Below are 26149 nucleotides of genomic sequence, written 5' to 3' on the forward strand. Positions count from 1 at the left end.
AAAATATCCATTCAGCACAGCCCTGTCAACAATCCACTTTTGCTGAGAGAAACTTAAAGAAAGCTGTGAACTGTGGATGTGCTGCAGTTTTTTAATCAGAACTTTCTATTCAAACCAAATAACTTTCAGCTTTCTTATGTACGTAGTCCTCAGTAATGTGATGTCTGCCACATAACAGCTTGATTTTTTTAAATTTTTAATTCATCTGGATGTACCTGTGCTTTGCATATTTGTAGGTAAAATATTCCTCTTTGTCAAGTAAAATAACTGAATGAAATGTATTTTTGACGTACAAATCAAAATCTCTGTATGCAAATGTGCTGCAGGGCTGAGAGCAAGTATGAAAAGGCTTGGTCCTAAAATAATTTTTGGAAGTATCTGTGTAACTCCAGAGTGATTGTAAATACATGACTAGTGATTGTAAATCAAAGCAACCCCAGTATCTGGATTTTAAGTAGCCCTTCACATGTTAAAAGCATACCTCCATTTTACAAATATGAAAACTGAAGCATAGAAGTGAAGTAACCTGAAGAAGATAATACAGCAGGTCAATGAAAGAACTGGAAATAGAATGTGAGCTCTTGGCTCCTACTCCTGTGCTTTTTACTTGGATTAGTATTTAGAAGCTGAAAGTGGGAGGGGAGCCATAGGTGGAAATAGGAAATTTGATGTATTATTTTGTATTGTGGTAGCGCCTAGAGGCTGCAGTCAGTGAATAATGCCCTTGTGCTAGGGCTGTGTGGACAAAGATATTGGAAAATATAGGTGGAGAGTAAAAGGTGAGGGGTCATTATGTTTGTAGAACAAGAGTGGCAGGATGATATGGAACTCTGGGCTCAGGGCTGGATCCAAGAGGGACTGGGGTATGATTGAGGCCTATTAGTCTCAAATGTGGATGCTTAACTTTATGCGTGTGAATCATGTTCTGCGCCATGCTCCCAGTATGGAAGTTTTGGCATCAAGTGTTCCAGATGGATGTAAAGCATTAACAAGATAACTGCAGTGAGAAGACATGTTGTTTTCACTGGTTTTATTCTGGCGTTGCTGTGTTTCGTTCTTACTGGTAGCAGACTGTTTATTCCATTAGAGGAAGTATACTTTCTTCCCTTGAAGTAATGGCCCAGAACTAAATGTCCTCGCTTTCATTTCTTTCCACTGTGTTAAAATAGAAGTGCCTTCATTTACTGTCTTCACATTGTCGGTATCTGAGCAGGGCGGAGGAGCTGAGTCAACACTTATTTATACAACTGATCAAGAGGTAGAATATGGTGGCTCTCAGTTACCTGTTATCTTGGGGGAGGAGAAAGGTATGCTTAGCTAGTCAATCAGATGCAGATTTCTTTGGCAATTCTCATGATCAGCCACACAGTTTGTTGGGAGAGGCACCAGAGAGGATTTTTTCAAAGAAACACTGGTTCAAATCTGTAATACAACAGACGTTCAGTGCATATAAACTGCTTTCAAAACCAGTACAAGGTAAACCTGGGTGGATGTAGGATCAGACTTGATTGATTTAGGTTAAATCGATTTATTGAACTTCTGTCCCAGATCCCCTCCAGATTCAAGTTAATGCAAAGTCCCCCAGCATCCCAGGATGCTTTGCACCACGCGTGCAGCCCCCCTTCCCCCCGCTCCAAGCTGTCTGCTTCAGCAGAGCAGGGAAACATGGTCTAGTGCCCCCCGGCTTCTGGCCTGGGCCACTGCAGGTATGCATTTCTGGAATTAAAAGTGAATGTCTGTTCACTTGCTTGTCAGCTCAACCTACACAACTTAGACTAACTTGCGAAGAATGAATCGATTCAGCCTTAAGCATTTTGACTGTCTGTACTTTCCAATAGTGAACTGCTTAAAATGAATTCATGCAACATCAAGTACTGTTTACATTCTCCATTACATTCTCCACAAAGATCAAGCAAGTAGTCAGAAAAAAAAAATCCAGCCCTGAGCCAGTGATTATGCAGATGACAAAATTCTTTTCCCTTCTGCTTCCATTTTGTGGTTTTTTTTCAGATAGCTTTGAAATGGACAAGTTTCCAGCTGTTTACTGAGATTAGCAACACAAAGAAATAGCAGCTGTTCCATTAAAGGGAATGTGAAACTGAGAAGGCTTTCCACTTTATACTATCCATTTTTCCTGATTTCTAAATTTTATTAGAAGCTTTCCTAGTTGTTATCCTCTAGACCATGGAGTGATTCTGGTAGGGAAACCATTAAACTAGAATTCTGCCTCATTGGTTTGATTTGAACATAAATTTATCAATGCAAATCATGGCTTCCAGCTAGCTTCTGGCTTTAATAGTTGCCTCATAGACTGGCCACTGATCAGTCTTCTGATACTTTTACACTAGCATGGTTGTTCAGCCATGGTTGGTTAGCCATGCCCATACATGCGTAAGTAGAAATCAAATAAGTATAGATACTGAAGATGTCAAATGGAAGTTTACACAATCAGCCTCTAAGGTGTCAGGAACCTAATTTGACACTAGACAATGGTGCAAGGCAGGAGTGGCCAACCTGCAGTACATGTCACAGGGGGCACAGGGTAGGTCAGGGAAGGGACATGCAGTGCAGTGGCAGATAGGGCAGAGAGCAGAAAAGCAGGAGAGTAGATTGTGCAGAGGAAAGGGATCAGAGTGGCACTTATGGAGAGCGTAGCGATAATTTGTGGCACTCCTGCCAAAAAGGTTGACGCCTGTAACGGGGCTTCCTCGGGGCCAGTCTACCAATGGCCCACCCACCTGTTTCTGGGCCAACAACTTGCCTTCTCTCCTGCCATGCCTTGATATATAATTATGTTGTTAATTAGGTGGGCGGCTGCCCATTCTTGCCCTGATGCTAAGGGCACTATCTGCACCTCCGTTCCTTCCCTACACCACAGCCCAAGTCTTGCAGATGGCATCCACAGATCTTAACATTACTGGCCCCACGCTGGGTCCCAGAATCCTCCAAGCTGGACCCCAACTGGATTCCTCCCCTCAGGAGGCCTACTCCACCCTCATACTGGGCTGCCTGGCTCCCTGAACTCTTCCTCCCATCTCAGGCTTGGTCCCCCCAGGACCTTTGGCCACACAGGCGCTGGCCTCACCTCCAAGGCCAGTCAGAAACCCCAGGCCCTCAGCTCTGGTTGTCGCTTGCAATGGGCCCCTGGCCCTTCTGACCGTTCTGGTCCTGGCACCAGCACTGGCCAGTCAAGAGTATTCTAAGTCAGGCTTCTGAGTGTATAGCCCACTCTGTAACCTGGGTCCACTTTCTTGGCCCTACCATGAGGTAACCCACCCAGTTGTGGGAGTTGGGGTTCTTAAGGTGCCCCGACCTGCCTTTCACCAGGGTGGTAACTGGTCTGGCATTTCCTGGGGGCTCCCATGCCACTGAGAGCCCCACCAGGCCACCCACTCCTGGCAAGGTGCAGTTTTAGGTCAGGCCCAGGACCAGGAGCCTCCAAACCATCCCCTTAAGCTCCTGCCCTTACGTCCAAGATGTTTCATAGATTTCATAGACATTAGGGCTAGAAGGGACCTTGGAAGATTATCGAGTCCAGCCCCCTGCCCCAGGGGCAGGAAGTCAGCAGGGGTCATAGGATCCCAGCAAGATAAACATCCACATTTCTCTTGAAGGCGTTCAAGGTAGGTGCTTTAACCACCTCCAGCGGCAGTCTATTCCAGACCTTGGACAGTAAAGAAGTTCTTCCTTCTGTCCAGCCTGAAACAGTCATGGAGGACTCCCTGTTTATATAGGTGGCCAGAGATCTAAAATGGCTCCTGCAATCAAGCACCTGCTGGCTGCTTGCCTCAGCCCTTAAAGTGGGAGGCACCAACAGTGTCGTGCCACAACCCCCAATGATGTAAAGCATAATATGAGTTCACATTATATGGATTAGCTCATATCATAGCTTTTACTTTTGAGTTCTTAGAAGCAAATTTACAATTCAAAAGTGAATTTCTCAAATCTAACCAACTCATTGGAACGCTTGTATGAATTTCTGCTGGAGATGTTCTTTTTTTATTCCAATGTGTTTCTCTCCTTGATAAAAATAACTGAAACAGAAGAAAGGAGTGGGCTGCTTTTCTGTTCATTCCCTTGAGAATTAGAAATTTAAAAGCAAGTAGAATTTACCAGAAAAATGTAATGCAAAGGGAACAGCTCTGCATGGCAGCATCCCTATATGAAGCAACAGGTAGCAACAGTGCTACATATTCACTTATGTTCCTAATGCTTATTAAGAGGATTTTAAATCTTAGGACATTCCAAGTGGTTCTCTGCAATTCTAAATGAACGTTACAGGAATGCATGATGAACTCTCATCCAACGTGGCTGCGAAAATAGTTGCCTAAAATGGATAATAGAGAATTTCAAAGTTTGAAATGGCAGAAAACCCACAATCTTTTCAGGCCATCTGCTCCAGATTTTTCCTGAAGCGCAGTGGCTGAAACAAGTCTTAGTAATTCTGCATTTGGCTCTTGCCAGAGATGAACAGTATATGATTGGCTTGAATTCGGCACTCCTGCTAATACATTCCAATGTGCCACTAGCTTTTTTCTGTCCCCACAACAATATTGAATTGTTGATGTGTGTTCAGTTTGTGCCATAATCCCAGATCTTTTTCTGTGGTGCTGCAGTCTAACTAGTTCCTTGGTTTTTTGGTTGTGCTTTTATTTGTTTTTTCCCCCAAAGTACAGTACTTTGAACTTGTCCTTACTGACTTTTTCATCCTCTTTACTTTAGACCATTTTTTTTCAAATTCATCGAGGTCATTTGGAATCCATAATTGTATCTTCCAAAGTGCCTGTTATGCTATCTAGCTGGGAGGTGTTTTGCAATTTACTATGGGTCTATTCCATCCTCCAGCATATTAAAGAAACTATTGAACAGTTGCAGACCTCATACAGACCACTGAGGAACCACACTTAAAATATTCCCTGCTCCAGTTTGACACTGAACCATTGATGGCTCTTGGAGTCTGATTATCCAACCAACTATACACCCAGTTTATCACTTTATAGTATATTAATTTAGACCAAGGATTGGCACCTTTTGTCACTGTGGGCTGCTGATTTCAACCCAACCTCTGCTGTGGGACACAGCCCTGCCCTCCAGGAATCAGCAGATGTTGCCAAAGGAATAGATAGAAAAGGGCAGGACTTAGGACCTTGGATATTCTTCTTCTGCTGTTGTGACTGAAGTATTCTGCAGATTTCCTGAGCTGCTGCAGACTGGATATAGTCTTCATGGAACAGATCCAGCCTGTTGGCTGTAGGCTGGCAACCTCTGATTTAGATCATACTTTCTTAGCTGTCTTACTGGAATATTGTTGGGAGCATTTTCAAAACTCAGTCAAAACTAAAAAAATTGAAAGAGGATCTGTTTTTTACTTTTGCACACTAAACCTTTCTCTACCGGGCTACAAAATATGCTGTGCTAGTGTGAGAATTAGGAAATGAAACTAATCAAATAATGACATTGTGAAGTTCAGGCTTTGGGTTGTAGAAATACCAGTCAGTGATGTGAATATAAAACTTTTTCAAAATCTTTTGATTTAAGGTAAGATTTAATCCTTGTCTCTTTTCCAGTTCTTTTTTTGACCCTTTCTTTTCTACTGTATTTTTATGATACACTGTGAAGAGCTGAGGTAGCTGATAGCATACGGGCACGGATGTTGTGGTCACAAAGATTTAACCAGGAGCTGTTTTTATACAAGACTTGGCTGAGATGGTTTAATAGGGGGAAGGGTTTGAATTACACTCCAGCTCTTGTGGGGCTCTATGGCAGTGAGAGCCAGAAGCTGGAAGGAGCCACTGCCACTGCTGTCTGAGCTGCTTAGAAAGGCATGGAGTGGACTGGGGGCTCTCATCTCTTATGCAGGGGCTCTTGTCTCTTATGGGGGGATTAGCCCTCCCAGCCCCACCATAATTTGAACCTTGGTAGGGGGATGATCCTTTAGTAGGGAGTTAGACTAGACAATCCAAAGTCCCTTCCAGACTTATTTTTCTATGATTCTATGACTGTATAGTGATTTCATAGCTGCATTCTAGCCTAAAATGTTATATGAAGATACGGCCTAAAGATAAAAAGTATTGTTTGGAGAATAAAATACAAGCCTCTTCAAGACCTATTCAGAATCTGCATATCATTCAAGTGGTAGTAAAGTAGTATCTAGATTTTCATACTGGCACTCTGCAGAGGATTAAATTTCACCAGAAAGGCATGTGCAGTATCAATATTGTCAGTAGGACCTGTGAGTGTTCAGTGTAAATGGTATGATATATAACTTCCTTCAGGAGACTTAGCATATTATGCAAGGGTAAAAGTTAGTTTGCAGGAGCTATCATATCAAAGGCAGAGAATATACTAATAATAAAGAATGTCCATTTGCTGTTCAGGGTAAGTAAGTTAAAAGAAAGGGTGATGTTTATAACTGTCAGGGGTAGCTGCTATAAGTCCTGGGCCCTTTTTGGCCTGATGTCTTCCTGGTGAATGATGTCAGGATGAAGAAGTGTCGACACTATCCTGCTAGCTGCTCTCCAACGTTATTTTTCTCGCCCGCCACAATTTTGATCTTATTTTGAGTTGGTTCCACTGGGTAGTAAATCCGGGTATATTGGAGGAATCTCTTCCTGCGGCTCTGCCTCCCTTACACCCCACCTGTACCACTTCCTCTATGTTAATCAGACTTCTTGTTTTGGGCAACTGACCCTTTGCAGTCAATTTACAGGCCTCCCCTAGATTGTTGGGATTTGAGTCAGATCCTCTGGGTTGATCCCATGGAAGTCCAAGCAGGGGGGCAGCCTATCCTAGGCTGTCTGCATAGGGCATGCTTACTTTCATCACTGTACTCACAGCCTTTCAAGATTAAGGCAGTTTACACCTCTCATAAAGTGCATTCACCATGGTATCTTTCAACCTTCAAGGGTAATCCTCCCCTCAATTTGTTCCTTAGCAATTTCAAACAGACAAAACCAAATCAACTAAAGGGACAAGCCTTCTTCAGGGTCATCTCTCTCTCTCTGTTTCTCTCTCTCTATTCATGATTAACTGTCCTGATATAATGTTCAGAAATCAAATTAAAGGGACCAGTATGCCTTCAGGGTCACTCACCCCTCCCCGCATTCTTTTTATCAATTCATGTTGTAACAGTCCAGACCACAGTCAGACATCAATTAAATCCAACAAAAGAAACAATTCCCATTGATGGCCTCCAGTGCCTCGCCCTCAGTTCTCTGAGGAATCAGCTCTCCTGGCCCTACACACACGTAACCTTCAGCACCTACTTGACTGTGGGGGTTCAACTTTCTTTGCGTGTGCTGCCCCAGAAATCTGTCAACGGTATTCCATTAGTTGGTGGTTCCCCAACCACCCATACGTCTGGTGAGGTGCCTTTATGGTGCAGGTGGCTGCAGGCTAGCGGTGGCAGGAGAGTCCTTTGCCTGGATGCTGCAGTTTCTTCCTGGCTGCCCCTCTGGGGCTGGAAGTACTTCTTTGGGCTTCGCTGCTGCCAATCTGGCTCTGGAAGTGTGGCATGGTGCTCTGATCCCTGGCAGTGTTTCCTGTTCCACCTGAGGTAAGTGGGAGAGAAGAGTCACTCTTGGGCTTCCTTCTATTCCTGGGACCTCTCCTTTCATAATAACCCTTGCATGCCAGGCAGATGCATTTACTGAGTGTAAGTGAGAGAGAGGAGAGCAGGGTGAGTAAAAATCTGTAGCTATCAACACACTAGAATACAATAGCTATTCTGCACTATTTTCAGAAGTGGGGAGAAACAAGAACCATGGCTAGAGCATAAGGTAGATTTAAGGATTGAAATCAGGTATATCACAGAAGTTAGAAGTTCCAATACTAAACTTTGAGACACTAATATTTAGTGGAACATAAGGGGAAAAAGGGAGTCTACATGGGGTAATTAATTCTAATTTAGAATATAATCTTCCTTTCTATGAGTAGATCTTGTGGGTCTCTATACATGTTCAGAGAGACTGCTCTGATGCGATGTAATTATGCTGAACAAGCTTTAGTTAAAGCGCCCCCACCACCATTTTTCAGCACAGGGACTCTGATACACATGATGCTCTGGGTGCTTTAGTTAGAGTGGCTCTCAGAGATGCTCTAATTAAAGTTCGGTTTCACCCCCATCCCCAAAGTACATGTATAAATGTGTTTTGGAGGGAAACTTGGATTTGAGGCATATCTAATACTGCTTTAATATACACCACGCAGGGATCATTCAGGTGTAGATGCACATCTAAGCCTCTCTCTCCTTCAAAACATCCTCTCCACATGGTGTAGCATGGTGATGCATTGTGATCCAGTTTCCTAAGATCTCTGCTGAGATCTTGCATCTGACTAGAGAGGATCCAGCTAGTGGTAGCTGTTGTTTGTAAAGAGTACCTTGCAAGTGGCCCATAGTTTGAGTTGCCTCCTTTAAAGCAACCAGCACTGTATGGCTAAGTACAGACAGTCAAAAAGCCTGAGGCTGAATCAATTTAATCTTTGAAGGTTAGTTTAAACTGCATAGGTCGAACTGATAAGCAAGTGAACAGACATTCACTTTTTGTTCCAGAAATGCAGCCACATGCCTGCAGTGGCCCAGGCCAGAAGCTGGGGGTACTAGAGCATGCCTCCCTGCTCAGCTGGAGCAGAGAACTTGGGCCAGGCTAACCTGCCTACCCTGCCACGGGGGAGGAAGGGTGAGGAAGGGGCAGAGTTTGCAGGGGAGGTAAAAAGCATTCTTCATCCTGGGATTCTGGGGGACTGTGAGTTAACTTGAACCTGGATGGGATCTGGGACAGAAGTTCAATAAACCAATTTAACCTAAATCAGTTAAGGCTGATATCCATCCAGGTTTATCTTAAACTAGTTTTGATCATTTTGAAAGTGGTTTATGTGCAATGAACGTCTGTTATATTACAGGTTGGAATAGGTTTCTGATCACTTATACCAGTTTGTGTGTAATTTCTGTCCCTAGCCTATGAGAGCTGTAACTGTAAAGGGCACATCTCTAACAATTTGGTAACCACTTTGAAAATCCATTTTCCAATCAGAGATTGCATCTACACAAGATGCTTAATTAGCAGTAGCCTAATAACACATCACAGTAACACGCCAGGCAAAAAACATTCCAACATGCTACTGCACAGTAGTATTAGGCTACTGTTCATTAAGCATCACAAAAAAAGTGTTTGCCAGTGCTTCTGCACAATAAGTGTAGTTACTGCACATTTAGTTAGTACTTCATTAAGCAAGTACTAAATTAAATATGCAGTAACTACTGCTCATTAATGAACATAGAGACATTAGGGCTGTGCAAAGCTTCGGGTGCTGATTTGATTCTGAGGAGATTCAGCCCGATTTGCTAGCTGAATCTCTGAATCAAATCAGGAAACCAATAAAAAGCTCTCCAAATTGATTCAGAAAAGATTCAGAGAGGTTCGGCGATTCAAGCAGTCCCCACTCGCCGCTGCAGGGAGCTGGACCCAGACTCTGTGCTGGTAAGTAGGGGGCAGGGGGTGGCTGGAGGAGGGGAAGGGGACCATGGGGGACTCCTGCCAGGCCCCATCCTCTGCCTGCTCCCCTAGACTCCCTGAGTACCACCTGATCCCCACCCGCTCTCCCAGCCCCCTCACGGCTGCCCCACCTGGCCCCAGCTCCTGGTATAAACCCCCCCCCAAAAAACAATGAGCTCTGCATTCACTAGCTGCTGCAGCAGCTGTCAGGGCTTCTGGGGACTCATAGCAGAGCCCCCCATGTATTGTAGGAGAGTGGGGGTGCAGCGGGGATCGCCCCTCCCCTCCCCAGCCTGGCAGCATCCGGTAAGTGCAGGGCTTTTTTTTTTTTTAAAGAGTCGATTCTGGGGCCAGGTGGGGCAGCCATGGGGGGACTGGGAGGGACAGAGGCTTGTGACAGCACCCCCCCATGCAATATGGGGCAGTGGGGTGCAGTGGGGATTGCCCCCCCTGCCTGGCAGCAACCAGTGAGTGGGGGCTTTTTTTTTTTAAAGTGCTGGGATGCTGGGGCTGGGAGCACGGACGGAGGATGGGGGCTCGTGACAGAGCCCACCATGCAGTGCAGGGCAAAGGGGGGCAGCAGGGATTGGCCCCCCTCCTCCCCACCTGGCAGCAGCCAGTGAGTTCCGGGCTTTTTTTTCTGAAGAGCCAGGAGGGTGGGTCTGGGCAGGACAGCCATTGACAGGGCTGGGAGAGTGGGCGAGGGATAAGGCCTGTTTGATTTGGAGATTCGGCTGATTTGGTGGTGGCCCAATCCGAAAATCAAATTTGTCCGAATCAATTTGGGACAGTGATTCAAAACACCAAATCGAATCACTGTCCCCCAAATCGGGCAAATGCTAAGTGAATACTAACCGTTTTGCACAGGCCTAGTAGACATGCCCAGTATATAGTGCTAACTTCCCCAAGTTAATCCCTACTTGAAATCTGAGGACAGAAACTAATGACCACTTTAGTATAATGTACTGTGGCTTTTGTACTAAGATGATTCCCAACCTGATTCAGTTTTAATCAGTAAAGTTGGCATGAAAATTATAGAGTTCTTAAAGTAAAATATTGACGGGAGATAATATTTAATTTATGTCCTAAAATACACCTTTCTTAAATTATTTTTTAACTTGTTTTATTTTCTTAACTGTATCTTTGTATTAGGTTTTCTTTCGGTGTGTAAAGGAGTATGTGAGATTTTAAAGTGATTTTTGGAAAACAGTATAATAGCCATGGCTTCTTTCTAAATGTGTTTGATATAAAAATGGAATCAATATGTGTGTGCATAAATGTAGTGGGAAATAAATGACAGAACCTGAATGTAATGGTTGCGAGGATGACATTGTCCAAGTCTTTTATATTCTTAATATTTCATTAGCTAGATGTTTAGATTTGTATATTAAGTATATGGGACTGCAAAGAAGTGGTTTGGCCATAAATAGTATAGTCAGAATCTTTCATCATTGTAAGCTGTGAAAATTCTTTGGGCCTGACCCCACTGGGAACTGGAATGCTCGAGCATCTCTGAAAATCTGGCCACTTCTATTTGGCAACCAAACTATGGATTTAGGAACTAGGATTGAAAGCTGACTCCTGTTTTTAAATTAAGCAGTACTGATTCGGGAGAAATAAAAAGAAAATAAACTAATGAAGTAGCTTGAAATTAATCAGTGGAAGGCACATATCAATATTTTTAGCTATTGGTTTAGCTTATTGTTAAAGATGTGCTCATTTTTCGCCTGAACTTTACTTGTTCAATGGCACTTAAAAGCCTCTGGAAAAAAAAGTGTTTATGGCGTTCATGGAAAAATGGTGTTCATGTTCTTCCTTCTAGCTGTGTTGTGTGAACAGCAGTTTTGTAATTAAGATCTCTGGTCTGGGGCATACTGACTTTTTGCAACATTTGCTTTTTGTAGGAAGCTAGCAAAAAATAGGACCATGTCACGTGAAATAATCAGCTCTATAACTGATCTTTGTGTATTTCATACACAAACTGGACCTTGTTTTTACAGTGAGATTCCATGGTGCAGCCCACTGAAAAAAGCCTGTGGTTGTTTCTTTAATTTCAACTATCTTGGTTTTGAATAAAAGACTGCTGTATTAAATAAAGTAAACATGAATTTGAATAGTTCAGCCCATAAAGTGGTCATTAAAATCTTGTTTATGTTTAATTTACATTTTTGTTTTCAATATACCATGTATAAAAATATATATAACTGCCCTCAGAAGGTACCAGGCATGAAGCTGTAGACTTTGGCAGTGGTATAGGGTACATTGGTTGAAGCATGCAGAGCGTGGCCAGCACATCAAATGGTCTTGTTTTTAAAACTGGCAGTTATGAAAAGAGTTGAGTTGATATTTCAACAGCAAAAAGTGTGCTAAGATAAAAGGGCACTTTATGTGTAACAGTTATTTTTTCAGGCTGCCTGTGACTTCAGGAAGACAGCAGCATATTGGTTTACATATGTTGGTTTAATGGTGTTGCAGGTTTCCGAAACCTCTGCTTTGCCACAACTGATGTGGTCACAATGTAAAGAGCCCAAGCTGTACAGTATTTGACAAAAAATGTCTTAGCTAAAGGCTGACAAAAACAAAACAAGAAAGGCCACAAATTCAAACAACTTCGGCTTGCATTTTATGGTAACAGAAAGAGGCAAACATGTTTCTACTGCTTCTCTGAAGATCAAACTAATTCTGGTGTCAGATGCTGGCTTTTTCTAGTAAATATATGGAAAACAATATTCAGTTGCACTATTCAAATACTGCTCATAATGCTTTCTTATGAGATAACTAAACATTGCAACATTAGGCCAACAAACTAAGGGCAGAATAACCTGCTTGTCAGTTAATTGAAGTTCTCAGGGCGATGTTAATGTAGTCTAAAATACATGGATCTATTTAGCCCATAGAATTCTACTCAGACATTTAATTTTGAAATATGGGCAGGCTCAAGAAATAGTTTTCAGTTGTTTAATTGATCAGTTATAAGTTTTCATTGCTTTCGATTGGGATGGGGGTTTTTTCAGCAATGGTAGCTAATGTAACTCATTGAGGCAAGCTACTTCGGGCTCAGGTTGATGCTAAATGGATTGAGTAACTTTGGCAAAGTTTGTATGTCTAATGAATCTACTGGTCCAAATCCCTTTTCTGTTATTTAAATGATAGATTCCTCATTGGTCTGCCAGCAAAAATATGAGATCTCAAGCATTTAAAATAAATACTGCTTTGACTAGTACTGATCATATTACTGGTATATTTTGCTATGAGAGTGATTATTTTTCCTGATAATTGGCTATCATTATTCATTCTCATTTAAACTGGTTATTCAGTTTCCTGTGGGGATTCAGTTCCCAAGAAGGTAATGTGCTTGGACTGGTGGATCTTGAGAAACTTGAAATTCTGCACTCTACCATTAATCAATGTCTAGTCCTCCATTTGTTATGTATTATGACTTTTATACGGGGTCATGGTCAGTCTGTGTTTGCTGGCAGTCATGGATTTAAAATCTTATTTGAGGATTTATTTGGATCCAGAAAAAAATTTCTAACCTTTTTCATAATCTATATGGGGGCTATGTGACCTTACATTTGCCCCTCTTTGTACACTTTGAGATTGTTTCTATGCCAAAAGCTAAGAAGGTGGTACCTGAAAGCCTAGGCTTTTCGTTCTCCAGCAGAAGTTTCATTTCTACTTCTCCCCTTGCTCTAGTAATATATTTGCCGACTCAGGGGAAGAATTATTGAAGGCAATTTGCTGTTCTACTGCCAACCATAATGACACCAATACATTTAATTACTTCCTAAGTGTACAAAGAGGGGCAAATGTAAGGTCACATAGCCCCCATATAGATTATGAAAAAGGTTAGAAATTTTTGCCTCCAGGAACCAAGGCACATCCATACTCTCCAACAAGAGATGTGGGAAATCAGCTGATCAGCATCCCTGTATTTGAAAGCAACTCCTCTGTACTGTTCAATTCCCTTTCTTCTTTCTGCACTGGGAATAAGCTATGGTATTTCAATAGCCAAACTTTTCCATAGAGCACCTGGAATTCTTAGCAGAACCTGTTGGGTACAGAATACTTTTTTGAAAATCTGGCCTTAAAGTTTTGTGGAACTGGATTACTTGTTTACATATTCTGAACCTGATAACCAAACTTTTAACATAAATGCTGACTTTAAGGTTATTTCTCCCCACCCTACCCTTTTTTAAAGAGTTTAACAAATTGCTGAATTATGTTAATGCTGATTGGCATTCATTGCATTGTCTTTTTGAAGACATGTTTGGTTAGGTAACCTCTGGGAAGGGTATCTTATCTTGTTTGGAATGTTGAAATTCTACTTTGGGTAGTAGACTTTGGACACAATGCATACTTAGGAGTGAGGTGGAAGTAGCTAGTGCTGAGGTAGCTTGGCAAGCTGTTTTTTTATCTTGGATATAACTGGGACTGGTCTATTGCTGCTTCCAAGTTTGCAGAAGCTTGTTTTGTATTCCTTGTATTATGCAACTTGTGCTAATTTAGGGCTCTGTTCAGGGGATCACTTAAGCACCATTGAAGGCCATGATTTAGATATGTTTTTGTACTTTTCAAACTTGAGTTGTAATTCCTAGCAGGCCTGGACATTCTAAATGCCACTGAAATTGCATGGGAACTGCAGAGGCTCTGCTCCTGTGAAATGCAGGCCCATAGGCTCCAAGTCATGTTTTATTTTTCCATCCTTCCTTGTCATCTTTTTTATGTTAAGGAAGGTTATTCTCAGCTTCTTCCCTTTAGTGAGCTAACTCTTTGATCGTTCTTGAAAACCTCCAATGAAGAGGATTCTACAACTTCCTCTGGAGCTTGTTCTGTTGTCCTACTATTCCAAAAGGAACATTTTTGAGATTAGATCGAAACCTACTTTATTATTTGCGTCCTGTTCTTCTTGACAAGGGAAAGAAGTCTTTCTCCTTCTTTCAGGCAGCGTTTCAAATATTTGAAAACTGCTATTGATGTCTTCCCTTAATCTCTTTTTCTTTAAACTAAGCATACCTATCACGTTCAACCTTTTTTCATATGGCTTGAGTTCTAGCTAAACTAAACATACATAGTTCAAACTAAACATCTAGTTTTTTTCAACCTTTCTTCATGGAGCTTATCTTCCAACTACCTTATATTTTTGCTTGGGTCTGTGCCCAAGCCCAGCTTCTCTACATCATCATTTTTTAAATGAGGTAGCCACAGCTGGACACAGAAATCCAGCTAAGGCCTAACCGGAGGTGAATAGTAATATGTAGGGACCTGCCAAATTCATAGTGGAAGTGGGTTGTGCCGAAGCTCCTTTAATCTTGCAGGTTCACTTGCGCACCCCCCACCCATTGCTGATTGACTGAGGGGCTGTGGTGGCTCTGCTGTTTGTTGCTGACTGGCCGGGAGGGAAAAAAACAGCGCCGTACTTAAAACTGCAATTTTTGCCTCATGTTGTCCCACATTTTATATTGGCGCAATAAGAACTTTTAATACAACTGTGGAAAGGGGAATTTCCATTTTAATTGGTGAAAAATGCACAGTCGTGGTGCTATTTTCTGGGAGGGACAAAACTTCAGGGAGAGTACTTAAGAGCATCAGTTGAACAAAGTTTTGATAGTCTTTGTTTGTTTTTGAACTTTCTTTTGTTCGAATCTCTAATGCTGGGTTGTTTGGGGGGGTTTTTTGGGGGGGAGGGGGGGCTGTTAATTTTTCCTCTAAACTGAATGGAGGGAAAGACTGAACTCTTGTGGCTTCAGAGTTCCAGAATCTGATCTATTTGACAAAAGCCTTACATTTTAAACTACTATACCAAAGCACCTAGAAAATGATTGCTGTACTGCTGGTATTCACCAAGAAACAGCCTGTATGCTAGTGTCTTTTTTTAGAAGTGGAGAAACACAGGCCTCATGCTGTACAAATTCAGGGGAATAGCAACAATGAAGTCTTCTGTTCAAGAAGTCCTCAAGTCAGAAATTTCCAGCTGAGTGTAGTGTTGGGTGATTGACCTGGTTTCAAAATTAAACTGATCCTAGTACACACCAAACTTTGAGGGTGGGGGAAACCCAAGCATGGCTTTGGCTTGAGGACCTTCTCTTGCAATTGTAGTGCAAGCATTTACAAAATAGAGTGTTTTTCATCCAGTAACAGTTGTTTTATGAGCTCTTCAAGGATAGTCTTCCCAAATATATTGACAATACTTAGCATACTGTAGATGGTACTACATTCACACCATCAAAATATACCATCAGACTTGCTCAGGTTTAACGCAGTTCTTTAGTTTTTTTCCACTTCAGCTACTGTTGACTACATTGGTGGTAGTATGTGAAAATATAGGAGGGGGGACCCTATGCTTATAATAAGCTTTTGCCTAGATTTAAACTAGCTGTTGATGCATGCATGTGACACACATATGATCTCTGGGCCACAGAAAGTAGGGCTGGAAGGGACCCCACACAGTCATCTAGTCTGGCCCCCTATTTGAGGCAGGGTCATCTCTGACAAAACCAAGCATCTGTCCAACCTGCATGTAGTGATCATGGATTTTGATACATTCAGGCATATAAAGAATGGGAAAAACTAGTTATATATGTCTACGTTTTTTAGTGGGAGTGCTTGAAGTAGGCATCAAAACACATGCCAAGGCATCCAAGTAAGCAGTTTTGTTTCTCTAAAAAAATGAACACTTTTGTTAATTTACCTATGTATGGCTATGGGTGCCTAACTTGAAACAACTAAATTAAAAAAAAATGTTTAGCCTTTGACTTTAATGAAATTAGAGGGGAAAACCTGAGGAAACCACAGAAGCTTGAGAAACCATACTCAGATTTTCTTTAGCTCCCTTCTCTTCTAACAATACAAACTAATGAGATAGCTTTTCATTTCTGAGAATAACTATGTCTTTTTCCCACTTGTCCAACCAAGAGCTGAAGTGAGTCTAAATGGAGACCAATGTTAAGTAAGGTGGTTTGTTGGCATTATGTTTAACAACATAGGTAAAATATGGAATAAATATAATAAAAATGTTTTGGATCTCTTTCCCCCTCTGGTTTGAATTGACCTGGAAATAGATACTAGCACTTGTGCTTGACCCTTAAAGTGTGCAATCTTCTGCGGCAAAGTCTGCCTTACGAGTGCCTTGTGTGTAGTCTAGATAGGTGGCTCTGGAGAAATGGCCACAAGTCACAGCAGTATCAAAATGACTTGTTGTTCTCCTACTAGTGAAGTTTCTTCCCTATACATCTTACTTCTAGAAAAAACACATTATGGGGTTGGTGAGCAGCAGGAACCTTTTTGTGTCTGAGGCATCCCAGGATCCATTGTATTACCTACCTCAGAGCCTTTTTTGAGGTGTAACTAGAGAATAATGGAAATATTTCAGCCTGTGAAGTGCATACAGAGACCCATCTCTGGAGAAGAAAGATGCATGGGGTGTACATTTGTCAGATGAGTGAGGAAGAGAACCATAAAATCACACTGTGGCCTACAGAATAGGTACTCCTGTGTGATAGGCTCAGTAGTTCTAGTGGCTTCTAGCTGTGGCACCTGACACAACTATAATGGTATTTGTAGGTTAGTTTTTTTGTTTTGTTTTGTTTTTAAAGAAAATTTGTACTTCAAATTCATAAGACAATGAAAAATAGGAGTCTGGTTGTAAAATGGATTGAGATGAGCCAACTCTGACTGTAGGGCATATGGGATCTTCATGAAGTGCTTTCAATCAAGTAAATGACAGTCACCGCAATACTAGAAGCAGTACCAGTTGGCCCTCATGTTGCAAAATGGTTTCCCTTTGTATTTTTTTAATAATACATAATGATCAAGACATAAAAGTGGCAGTCTACTTTTAACACTAAAGATTATCAAGAAAAATTGAAAATTAGTTTCTCTCTTCCCCATCTTTCCTATTACATATACAATCCACTGGCTATAATGCAAAGCCAGGACACAGGACCCACAAAGTACAATAGTGTGCATTGTTTAGTTCTCAGGCATATTTTTCTCTTAACTGTGTATTTCTGTTTCTTGGAGGACATCTACCTTTGGGCACTCTACAACTAGCAGTATTCAGAGCTTGATTTTTTGCTTGAAAAAAGCAATGTTAGCAAATTAGCACAGCAAAATCTGGAAAAATACAGAAGGCAGAGTAAGTGAAATTGGGCTCATAATATCCAGGTCAGACAAGGAAAACAAATAGAGGCTTAGTTAGGGATTGGCAATCTGAGTGCGCACACAGTGCTAATATAAATCTCTGTTCCTGCTGATTTGCAAAAACTCTTCAAAACTCACCAGTTATCTGCATATAAAGTATCCTTTGTTTCTGTAAGAAGTGCTGGAGGAGTACTTAGTGTATCAGAGGAGCAAGTAGGAGAATTAGGGATGCCATAATGTTATCAGACTGCAAGCATGACATCCATAGCCTTTCTTTAACTAAGAAGATAACATCCTTGCCACAGAAATAGGGGGAATGATCATGATCATCAAGTGTGGTTACCTTGGGATCCTTCTCTGGGACTGGCACACCATTTCAATAACATAAGGTTCCTAAGATGCTCAGCCTTTTCAGGATTCCCTATTTAGCCATTATGGGGAAAATCCCTTGTCATTACTCTTCTGTTTGATCATGAGATCTGAGACCTGGATAGTCCTTGTCCATCATAATTTCCAATTCCAACTGCATACAGACAAGAGACATGCAGTATATGCCTTATTAATAGCATGGAAGACAATTGACTTCTCTGGAGTTCTCTTGCCCAGAGTGCCAAAAAATAGTTATTGGGCATGTCTACATGTGCAATTAATGTGAACCAATAAACTCTGAGGCTTATTGCTCTCCAGTTTTTTGCTCCTGGGTGCACCGTTTGAATGTTTTCCCAGGAGCAAAATACTCTGGAGCAATACGTTCCAGAGTGCATTTGTGTGCATCACGTGGAGACCAGCTGGAGCAGTCCAATATGGAGGGGGACCCAGGGAGTCAGCCTGTCAGTCCAGGGCTGCTCCAGCTGGGCTTCATGTGATGTAGGGGCTGGTTGGGGCACAGCGTGCCTCAGTGTGGGGCTAGCTGGCAGGCAGACCCCACATGGAGGCATACTATGCCCCAGCCAGCTATGGGGCAGCACATGGAGACAGGAGCAGCCAGCCCAGGGCTGCTCCCATGTCTTTGCATGCTGTGGAGCCCCCACACTGAGGCACACAGCATCCCAGCCAGCACTCCACAGCACATGGAAATGGGGGAGCAGCCCTGAGCTGGTTGCTCCCCATCTTCATGTGTTGTGGAATAGCTGGCTGGGGTGCAGGGTGCCTCAGCACAGGGGCCGCCTGCCGGCCAGACCTGCACTGAGAAACCCTGTGCCTGAGCCAGCTGGGGAAACATCTAGACATGCACCGCTGTGCACAAAATAACCTCCTCCACAGCAAGGTAGTACTTGTATTTTACAAGACTACCCTGCTGCAGAGTTTTAATTTCATGCACCCTAAGAGAGGTGTATGTATAGATGCTGAGATGTTTACTATGCAGTTAATTGGTCAACTGCACAGTAAATGTCTAGTGTAAATGTACCCCTTTAAGCCCAAATTTGGATGTAAGTCTAATTCAAAGAAATGAAGACTGCGGTCCTTCTAACACAAATTTCAGCATTTTGTTATGATGTATGTATGGGACTATGCACTTTAACCTTTTTTCTAGCTTAAGCTAGCCAAATACCCAAGCTAGTAGAAATGCATAAATAAAAAGTCTAAGTGGCACAAAATAGACTAGATTTTTTAAAGCAGTCTTAATAAGATGAAGGTATTAAAAATTTGGCCAATTTTGAAAATCATGTAATAGAAATTTCTGATGTTATGTGTAGTTTTGATTCCTGTTGTCATTTTTCCTGGCTTTATGTTCACAATTCTGTATGTTTTTAGGAGACTAGGTTTCATCTCTGGTAGGTGAAAGATCTCTACAGACTAGGGAAATTGACTCTACTGAAGAAACCGTTAAACTGAATGTTCACTGTATTCACGAGATATAAAAATTAAAATGGGATTTTTTTTTTGCTCCCCCACCCCAACCCTTTCATTTATAATAATCATAGGTGTTTATTGCCAGGGTATTTTTCCTTTAATACAGAGTAAATGTTTTTCAGACAGAAGTGTGTGTGTGTTTTTTTTTCCTCTTTTCAAGTTGAGGTCTCACTGCAAATAAATGCCTCTTTTCTCCAAGCCAATTTGTGTTTCACTGTATTGTTCAGGGATACTTTCCTTGTTAGCTGGGACAGTTAATGTTATCTGAACTTCTTTCCAAGGGGATATCAGCCTCTTTTTAATTATACATGCACATCCTTATTTTAAAAATGATTAGTGATATTGGGTGCTTTGGTTTTTTGGGTTTCTAAGTTAACGTATTTTAAAGGGGGCCACAGTGCTTCTGGAAGTTGGGGCACTTTATGATGACAAAGTAGGGTCACTGGGTGTTTCTGGGAACACTGACCAGATGCTGAAAGAGATGGGACTCTCTGTATGTGGCTTTGTGCCACATCACATTTTGCATACCAGCCTGTATTTGAAAATCCGTACATTGGCTTTTCTGGCATCTCTTTCTTTCAGGAAGAAAGGTAAAAGCTTTATTATATTTGAGATGGTCAGTGTCCTGTTTCTTAATCCAACCTCCTGTGCCCAAGTGTGGTTGCTCATAAGGTTCACTGTGTGAAAGGACTGAAATAGCAGGTGATTCTTGCATGCCATATGTGCCACAATTCAAAGAAATACAGTGAAAGTAAAATAAACCAGATCATTCCTTGTTCTGAAGCAACTTCTGCTTCTTGAGTTTAATTTTAAAAGCACGTAATGCCTATACTCCTCCTTGTATCTTGAATGCATATATTTGGTCTCTGCAATTAGAAATACATACAGGCCCACCAAGGGGACGGTTTCCATCCCTGCTGGGAGTCAGCTATGTAGGTCGCAGGAGGTTGTTGGGGAGTAGGTGCAGTCTGTTATGTAACATAAGTCTGTTTAGTACCAATGTTAGTTGGATCAGCACTTTCATTCTAAACCAGTTTGCGTCAGTTTATAACTTGGCTATAAAAATTCATTCCAGGCTGAAACCTGGCATGTATGATCTGAGCCATGGAGAAAAATATAAATGGCTGAGTTGTTAACACTTGAAATTTGGCTGCTAAGCATGTATAGCTTTATCCATGGCTTATTTGGGTTTTTGTGGCACTGAGCATCTCTCTCATGGACTGATGATTTTGACTTGCTTTTTTTTCTGATGGGTAGACTGCAGTTATTGAGAAGTGATGGTCATTCTTTATTCTCATGAACTCCAAACTGATGTTTTGGGTTTATTTCCAGGTTTAACTACCTTAACTATTTAGCTGCTTTAACTGCCTTGGGTACTAGGGCTGTGTGAAGTTTTGGTCCCTGATTCATTTTGGTGGAGATTCGACCCAACTCAGTGGCCGAATCTCCAAATCTGAATCAAATCAAGAGACCCCTTAATCTCTCTGAATTGAATTGGAACCCTCCGAATCGATTCAGAAAGATTTGATGATTTGGACATAGACAGCTTTAAACGTCTTTTCTACATACCTCAAGGTACCAGGCAGCTCATGAATGCTGAGATGGTGGGGCAAATGGAGCATCCCATGGGAACGCGGGGGTGAGGCCTCCACACGCTCCCCAGTGGACCCGGAAATGGACTGGAAGTACTTCCGGTCCACTTTCAGGTTCGTTGCTGAGCACACAGGGGCCCCTCCCCTCTCCCTCCCCACCGCTCCCGTGGGATGCTCTATCTGCCCCACCATTGAAGCATTTATGAGCCGCACCTGGTACCTTGAGGTATGTAGAAAAAACATTTACAGCTGTGTCTGTGGCTGAATCGCTGATTCTCCAAATCAGCATCAAAACTTCAGATTCGGATTCAGCCAAATTGGATCTGGGACAGTGATCTGAATCAAGCAATAGAATCACTGTTCCTGATTTGGGCTGAAACCAAATCCAAATCAAATGGGGCCCATTTTGCACGCTCCTATTGGGTACAAGGTAGCAGGGGATTTTTTTGTAACCAGGGGTACACCTCCAGTAAGGATTCCAGCACAGTATGTGTGCAAGTCAAATGGTATTACTGAGGTTTTTTGTGTCCCTGAAAGGGGAAGGGACAAAACCCCCAAAAAACTGGATTGTCTTAATACTACTTCCTTTCTGTTGAAAGCAACTGGAGTGTGGAGAGGTGACGAACGGTGGCAATTCACTCTCTTAGTCTAAATAGTCAAATAGTGCGATTAAAGGACTATAGAAGAGGATGATGATGATTTGATAGCTCAGTACAGAGTTTTTTGGGCAGGCAGGAAGTATAGGATAAACATCTGGCATGCTAGTGGTTCTTGATGCCCAGTAGTTAATGACTGATCATCTTACCATGTTTTCTGTTGCAGTATCCAGCACCAACATTCTCTATCTGCTGGCATGAGAATTAATGACCTATTTTATTTCTTCCTTCCCTCCAATAATAAGTGGTCTTTTTTGGTAACAGTCTCTTCTCTGTCTTATTGCAGAGCTCCGAACATGGGAGGCAAACTTAGCAAGAAGAAGAAGGGGTACAGCGTGAATGATGAAAAAGCTAAAGAAAAAGACAAGAAGGCTGAGGGAGCTGTTACTGAGGAAGAGGGGACTCCAAAAGAGAGTGAGGATGCCCAGCAAACCACAGAAACCACAGAAGTAAAGGAAAACAACAAAGAGGAGAAGAGTGATAAAGATTCCCAGGTCACTGCCAATAAGACAGAAGAAAAAGAAGGAGAAAAAGAGAAAGCAGCGAGCCAGGAAGAAATTAAAAAACCTGAACCGGAGAAGTCAGAGGCCACTGTTGATGCAAAAGCAGAACCACAGAACAATGAACAACAGGCACCCAAGCAAGATGAGCAGACTTCAGCTGCTGCTCCTGCTGCCAGTATTGAAGCATCTAAAACTTCTGAGTCCAGCAATGATGCAAAAGTTTCCCAGCCTTCAGAAGCCACAGCCACTAGTAAATCAGATGACAAGAGCAAAGAGGAAGGGGAAGCCAAAAAGACTGAGGCTCCCACAGCACCTGCAACTCAAGAAACTAAAAGTGAAGTGGCCCCAGCTTCAGACTCAAAACCTAGCAGCAGCGAAGCTGCACCTTCTTCCAAGGAGACCCAGGCAGCAATAGAGGCATCTAGTTCTACTCCTAAGGCATCAGAGCCTGCAGCCCCACCAGAGGAAGCTAAACCTTCTGAAGTTCCAGCGACTAACTCGGATCAAACCATAGCAGTGCAAGATTAAATTGGACAGCCTGTTGAAAACGACCACTTAAAACAACCTGTGTCTTTTGTTTTTTATTTTTTCAGCTATACTAACTTGTTTCAGATCTGAAATAACAATATGTATTGCCCAGAAAATAAAAAGGATGTCCCATCAAGTTGGGAGGGAGGGAGGGAGGGGGAGAATCCAAATAGTATTTTTGTGGGGAAATATCTAATATACTTTCTGCCAACTTGACAAGTCAGTCTTGGATTTAAAAGAAAAAATGGATGTCTGAAAGTACAGCACCTCTTTTGTATCTGAACAGCTGTAAATGCATTCCACCAATGTATTGAAATCTTTTTTTGTTCTGTAATGGGGTTTGGGAGTGATGTGTTTTGATTCTACCCACTGGGTTTGTGCCAAGGCAATCAGATCTTTATGAAAGCAGTATTTTCTGTGGGTTTTTTTATTTACAGCCTTTCTTATTTTGATATTTTTTTTAATGCAGTGGATGAATGCCAACTTTCAGACAAAACCCAGTTAGCTGTCCACATTTTTCTCAATGCCAATCCTCCGATTCTTCTTCCTCTCCAAACATTTTTGGGAGTAAAAAAGCATTCTCATCCTACTTAGCCTACCTAGATTTCTCATGACGAGTTAATGCATGTCTGTGGTTGGGTGCACCTGTAGTTCTGTTTATTGGTCAGTGGAAATGAAAAAGTCTGCGTTCATTGCAGTTCCAGTTTCTCTTCCATTCTGTGTCACAGACACCAACACACCACTCATTGGAAAACAAATGAAAAGCAAAATGTACAATGGATGCATTGAAATTATATGTAACTGTATAAATGGTGCAACAGTAATAAAAGTTAAATAATTTAAAAAATATAAAGGTGTAAAGACTTAATAGTTTTATTCAGATTGATCTTTCCTATTTATCTTTGACAACCTAGAATTTGGGACCCACAAGATCAGAGGAAATGAAAATCATTAACTTCCCCAGATTGCGTTGCCCATACCAGTGGGTTAGGAAAGTGATGTTCTATTCAGCCTTGGTGAAGGTGTAAAAATATGCCTTAAAGTTCTACATGGCACCTTGTAGCCTCCATTAGAGCCTGGAAGTGGTCAGTTAGCAGGATGCCATTAATATTCTAAACCCAAGCAGTATAGAACTGGCATTAGTGCATGCCAGACTTTAAAATGAAACAAATGCTCACCTGCTGTTGCACTAAGTTACAGGTGTACGGTTGATTTCTGCTTGAAATAAGATGCACACACAAAATTCTGCAGGAGTCATAGCTTCCAAAATAAGGCAACCGATCTTATTCCTAGGTGAGTTGGAGTAGCATTAAAATATATATATCACTAATACATTTTACATTTATTTCTCAACTCAGCTGTGTACAGCTAGTTATCTGCAACTCATGGGCTTATAACAGGACAGATAAATTACACTTCTACAGTTAAACTTTTGTTACTGGACAGAGCTTGCCCCTTTTACATGATTCTTTCAACAGTTTCCCCCATCATGTCACTTTTTATCCCACTGAACTGCAAGGTAATTGCAAACATGATGTTCTTGCCAGATACAGATGGAGATTACCAGCTACAGTCTAGTCTTCATAAAGCAAGATTAAGGGAGGTTGCATGGGGTAGCATTCAGGCAGTAAACCAGTGTTTTTCTACCTTTTTAGTCTCAAGGCACCCCTTGGAAAATGCCAACATTTTGACCGCAGAAAAATAATTCTTCTGTTGGAAAGAACTCAGAAAGACCACACAGGGCAGAATGTTTTTAACACTGTGGATTCCCACTTGAAAACTCTGGGTTTATTGTGTAAATCATGTTTGCACACCCATCTGCTAACATTGTGTAGCAACCCATGGCACCCTTGAAAGAATCTCAAGACACTCCAGGATGCCCTGGCACCCTGGTTGAGAGTCACAGCTGAAGACTGTTGCCTGTGAAAACTTAACTTTTCTGAACAAGTCAGTCTGAGGTGCTACCCATGCATAAGTAATCCATGTCTGAATATTCTTCCCTTGGGGTTCTTCTGGAAAGCTTTACTTGAAGGTGCATGTGCTGCTAACAGTATTTTAAAAACTGAATTTGGAAACATGTAGGATTTATATACTCTATTCACATGGTGGGAATCCAGCACCAAGGGTTTTGATGTGAAGCTCCTGGAGTCAACTGGAGTTGTTTTTTCAGCTTTGGATCCAACCTCAAAGATTACATGAGACATAAAAGGTATGTTTACACAATGTCCCTCATGAGATCTGGCTTATGGTTGAGAAATAAGTCTTGCCCAGTTCTATTTGGGTTCAGAAATTTGTAGCGACCATGGTTCAGTCCTGAGCTTGCACCCTGCCATCATGGTCAGGGTCCCAAAACCTGACTGAGCACGGCACATCTCTTACTTCTCAGTCTGGATATGCACTGAAGGTGGGGAAGCTAAAACCAAGACCCTGCATGAATCATTCTCTCATTTTAGACTAAACAGATACTCTGACATGCAATACCTGTATTTTTTTGATCTATCCTAAATTGGTGCATTCATGAACAAATGAGAAGAACTTGGATGCTTGTTTACAATAAATGGCTCATTAGCGGTAAGATGAATAAAATAAACAAACACTACAGCATCGAGGAATTTCAGCAGCACTTGTCACTACATTCAGCCACACATTTCTTAAATTCTTTATGACAATGATAGAGATTTCCTTAGCAGGTAGATGGTGCATGGTAATTGGGTTGATGTATTTTGGGGGCAGTAAGTTTAGAGATTTGGGAAGGCCATCCTGAATTGGGTGTCTTTAACTCATTTGCAAGCATGAGCACTACATTAGAACTGTCATAGTAATACTAAAATGTTGCTATTGTGCATATGATTGCAAAATCTGCTTTTATCACTGCATCCCCAAATTTTGGTGACTTAATTGTAGCACCTGAATAAGCCAATTACAATTGGGCCTCACAGTGCTAAGCACTATATACATATACATGCATGCACACAGTAAAAGCAAAAGTCCTCCCTTGGAGTTTACAGGCTAAGCAGATAAATCACCCCAAAATGATAACCCTGTTCTACAGATAGAGATACAAAGTATACAGGTTATAGCTTTGCCTCAGGATCACACAGGGAACTGGTTGCCTATACACACCTTCACATTCTAATTAGAATGGGTTGGGGCAGACTTGATTAATTGATTAATCAAATAATCAAGTCTGTTCTGCATTCTAATTTAAAGCACTCCAGTATTGCCTCACCATCATGTGTATTAACTCCTGTGCATTTTAAAATGGGGTTTAGCCAAAGCATCCTGTGGCCATTTTTAAATGCATGGGGGCTTACAACATGTAATGGTGAGTCATTTTAATTAGAGTGGTTCTCCGGAAACTGCTCTTCTTAAGCCCACCA

The 26149-nt window shown here is 41.7% G+C and overlaps 1 protein-coding gene across 1 annotated transcript in view; it reads left to right on the forward strand.

Annotated features, from left to right (window-relative positions):
* The window catches only part of BASP1 (brain abundant membrane attached signal protein 1), a 92287-nt gene extending 68669 nt beyond the window's left edge, over window positions 1-23618 (forward strand). The window contains exon 2 of the mRNA XM_019521427.1: window positions 22025-23618. Within this exon, the coding sequence (XP_019376972.1) occupies window positions 22035-22769 (735 nt within the window). The 5' untranslated portion in view covers window positions 22025-22034 and the 3' untranslated portion in view covers window positions 22770-23618. The remainder of the gene's footprint in view (window positions 1-22024) is intronic.
* Window positions 23619-26149: the final 2531 nt, after the last annotated feature.

This window comes from Gavialis gangeticus, unplaced genomic scaffold (assembly GCF_001723915.1).
Source record: "Gavialis gangeticus isolate Ggan-Ray unplaced genomic scaffold, GavGan_comp1, whole genome shotgun sequence".
NCBI classification, from domain to species: domain Eukaryota; kingdom Metazoa; phylum Chordata; order Crocodylia; family Gavialidae; genus Gavialis; species Gavialis gangeticus.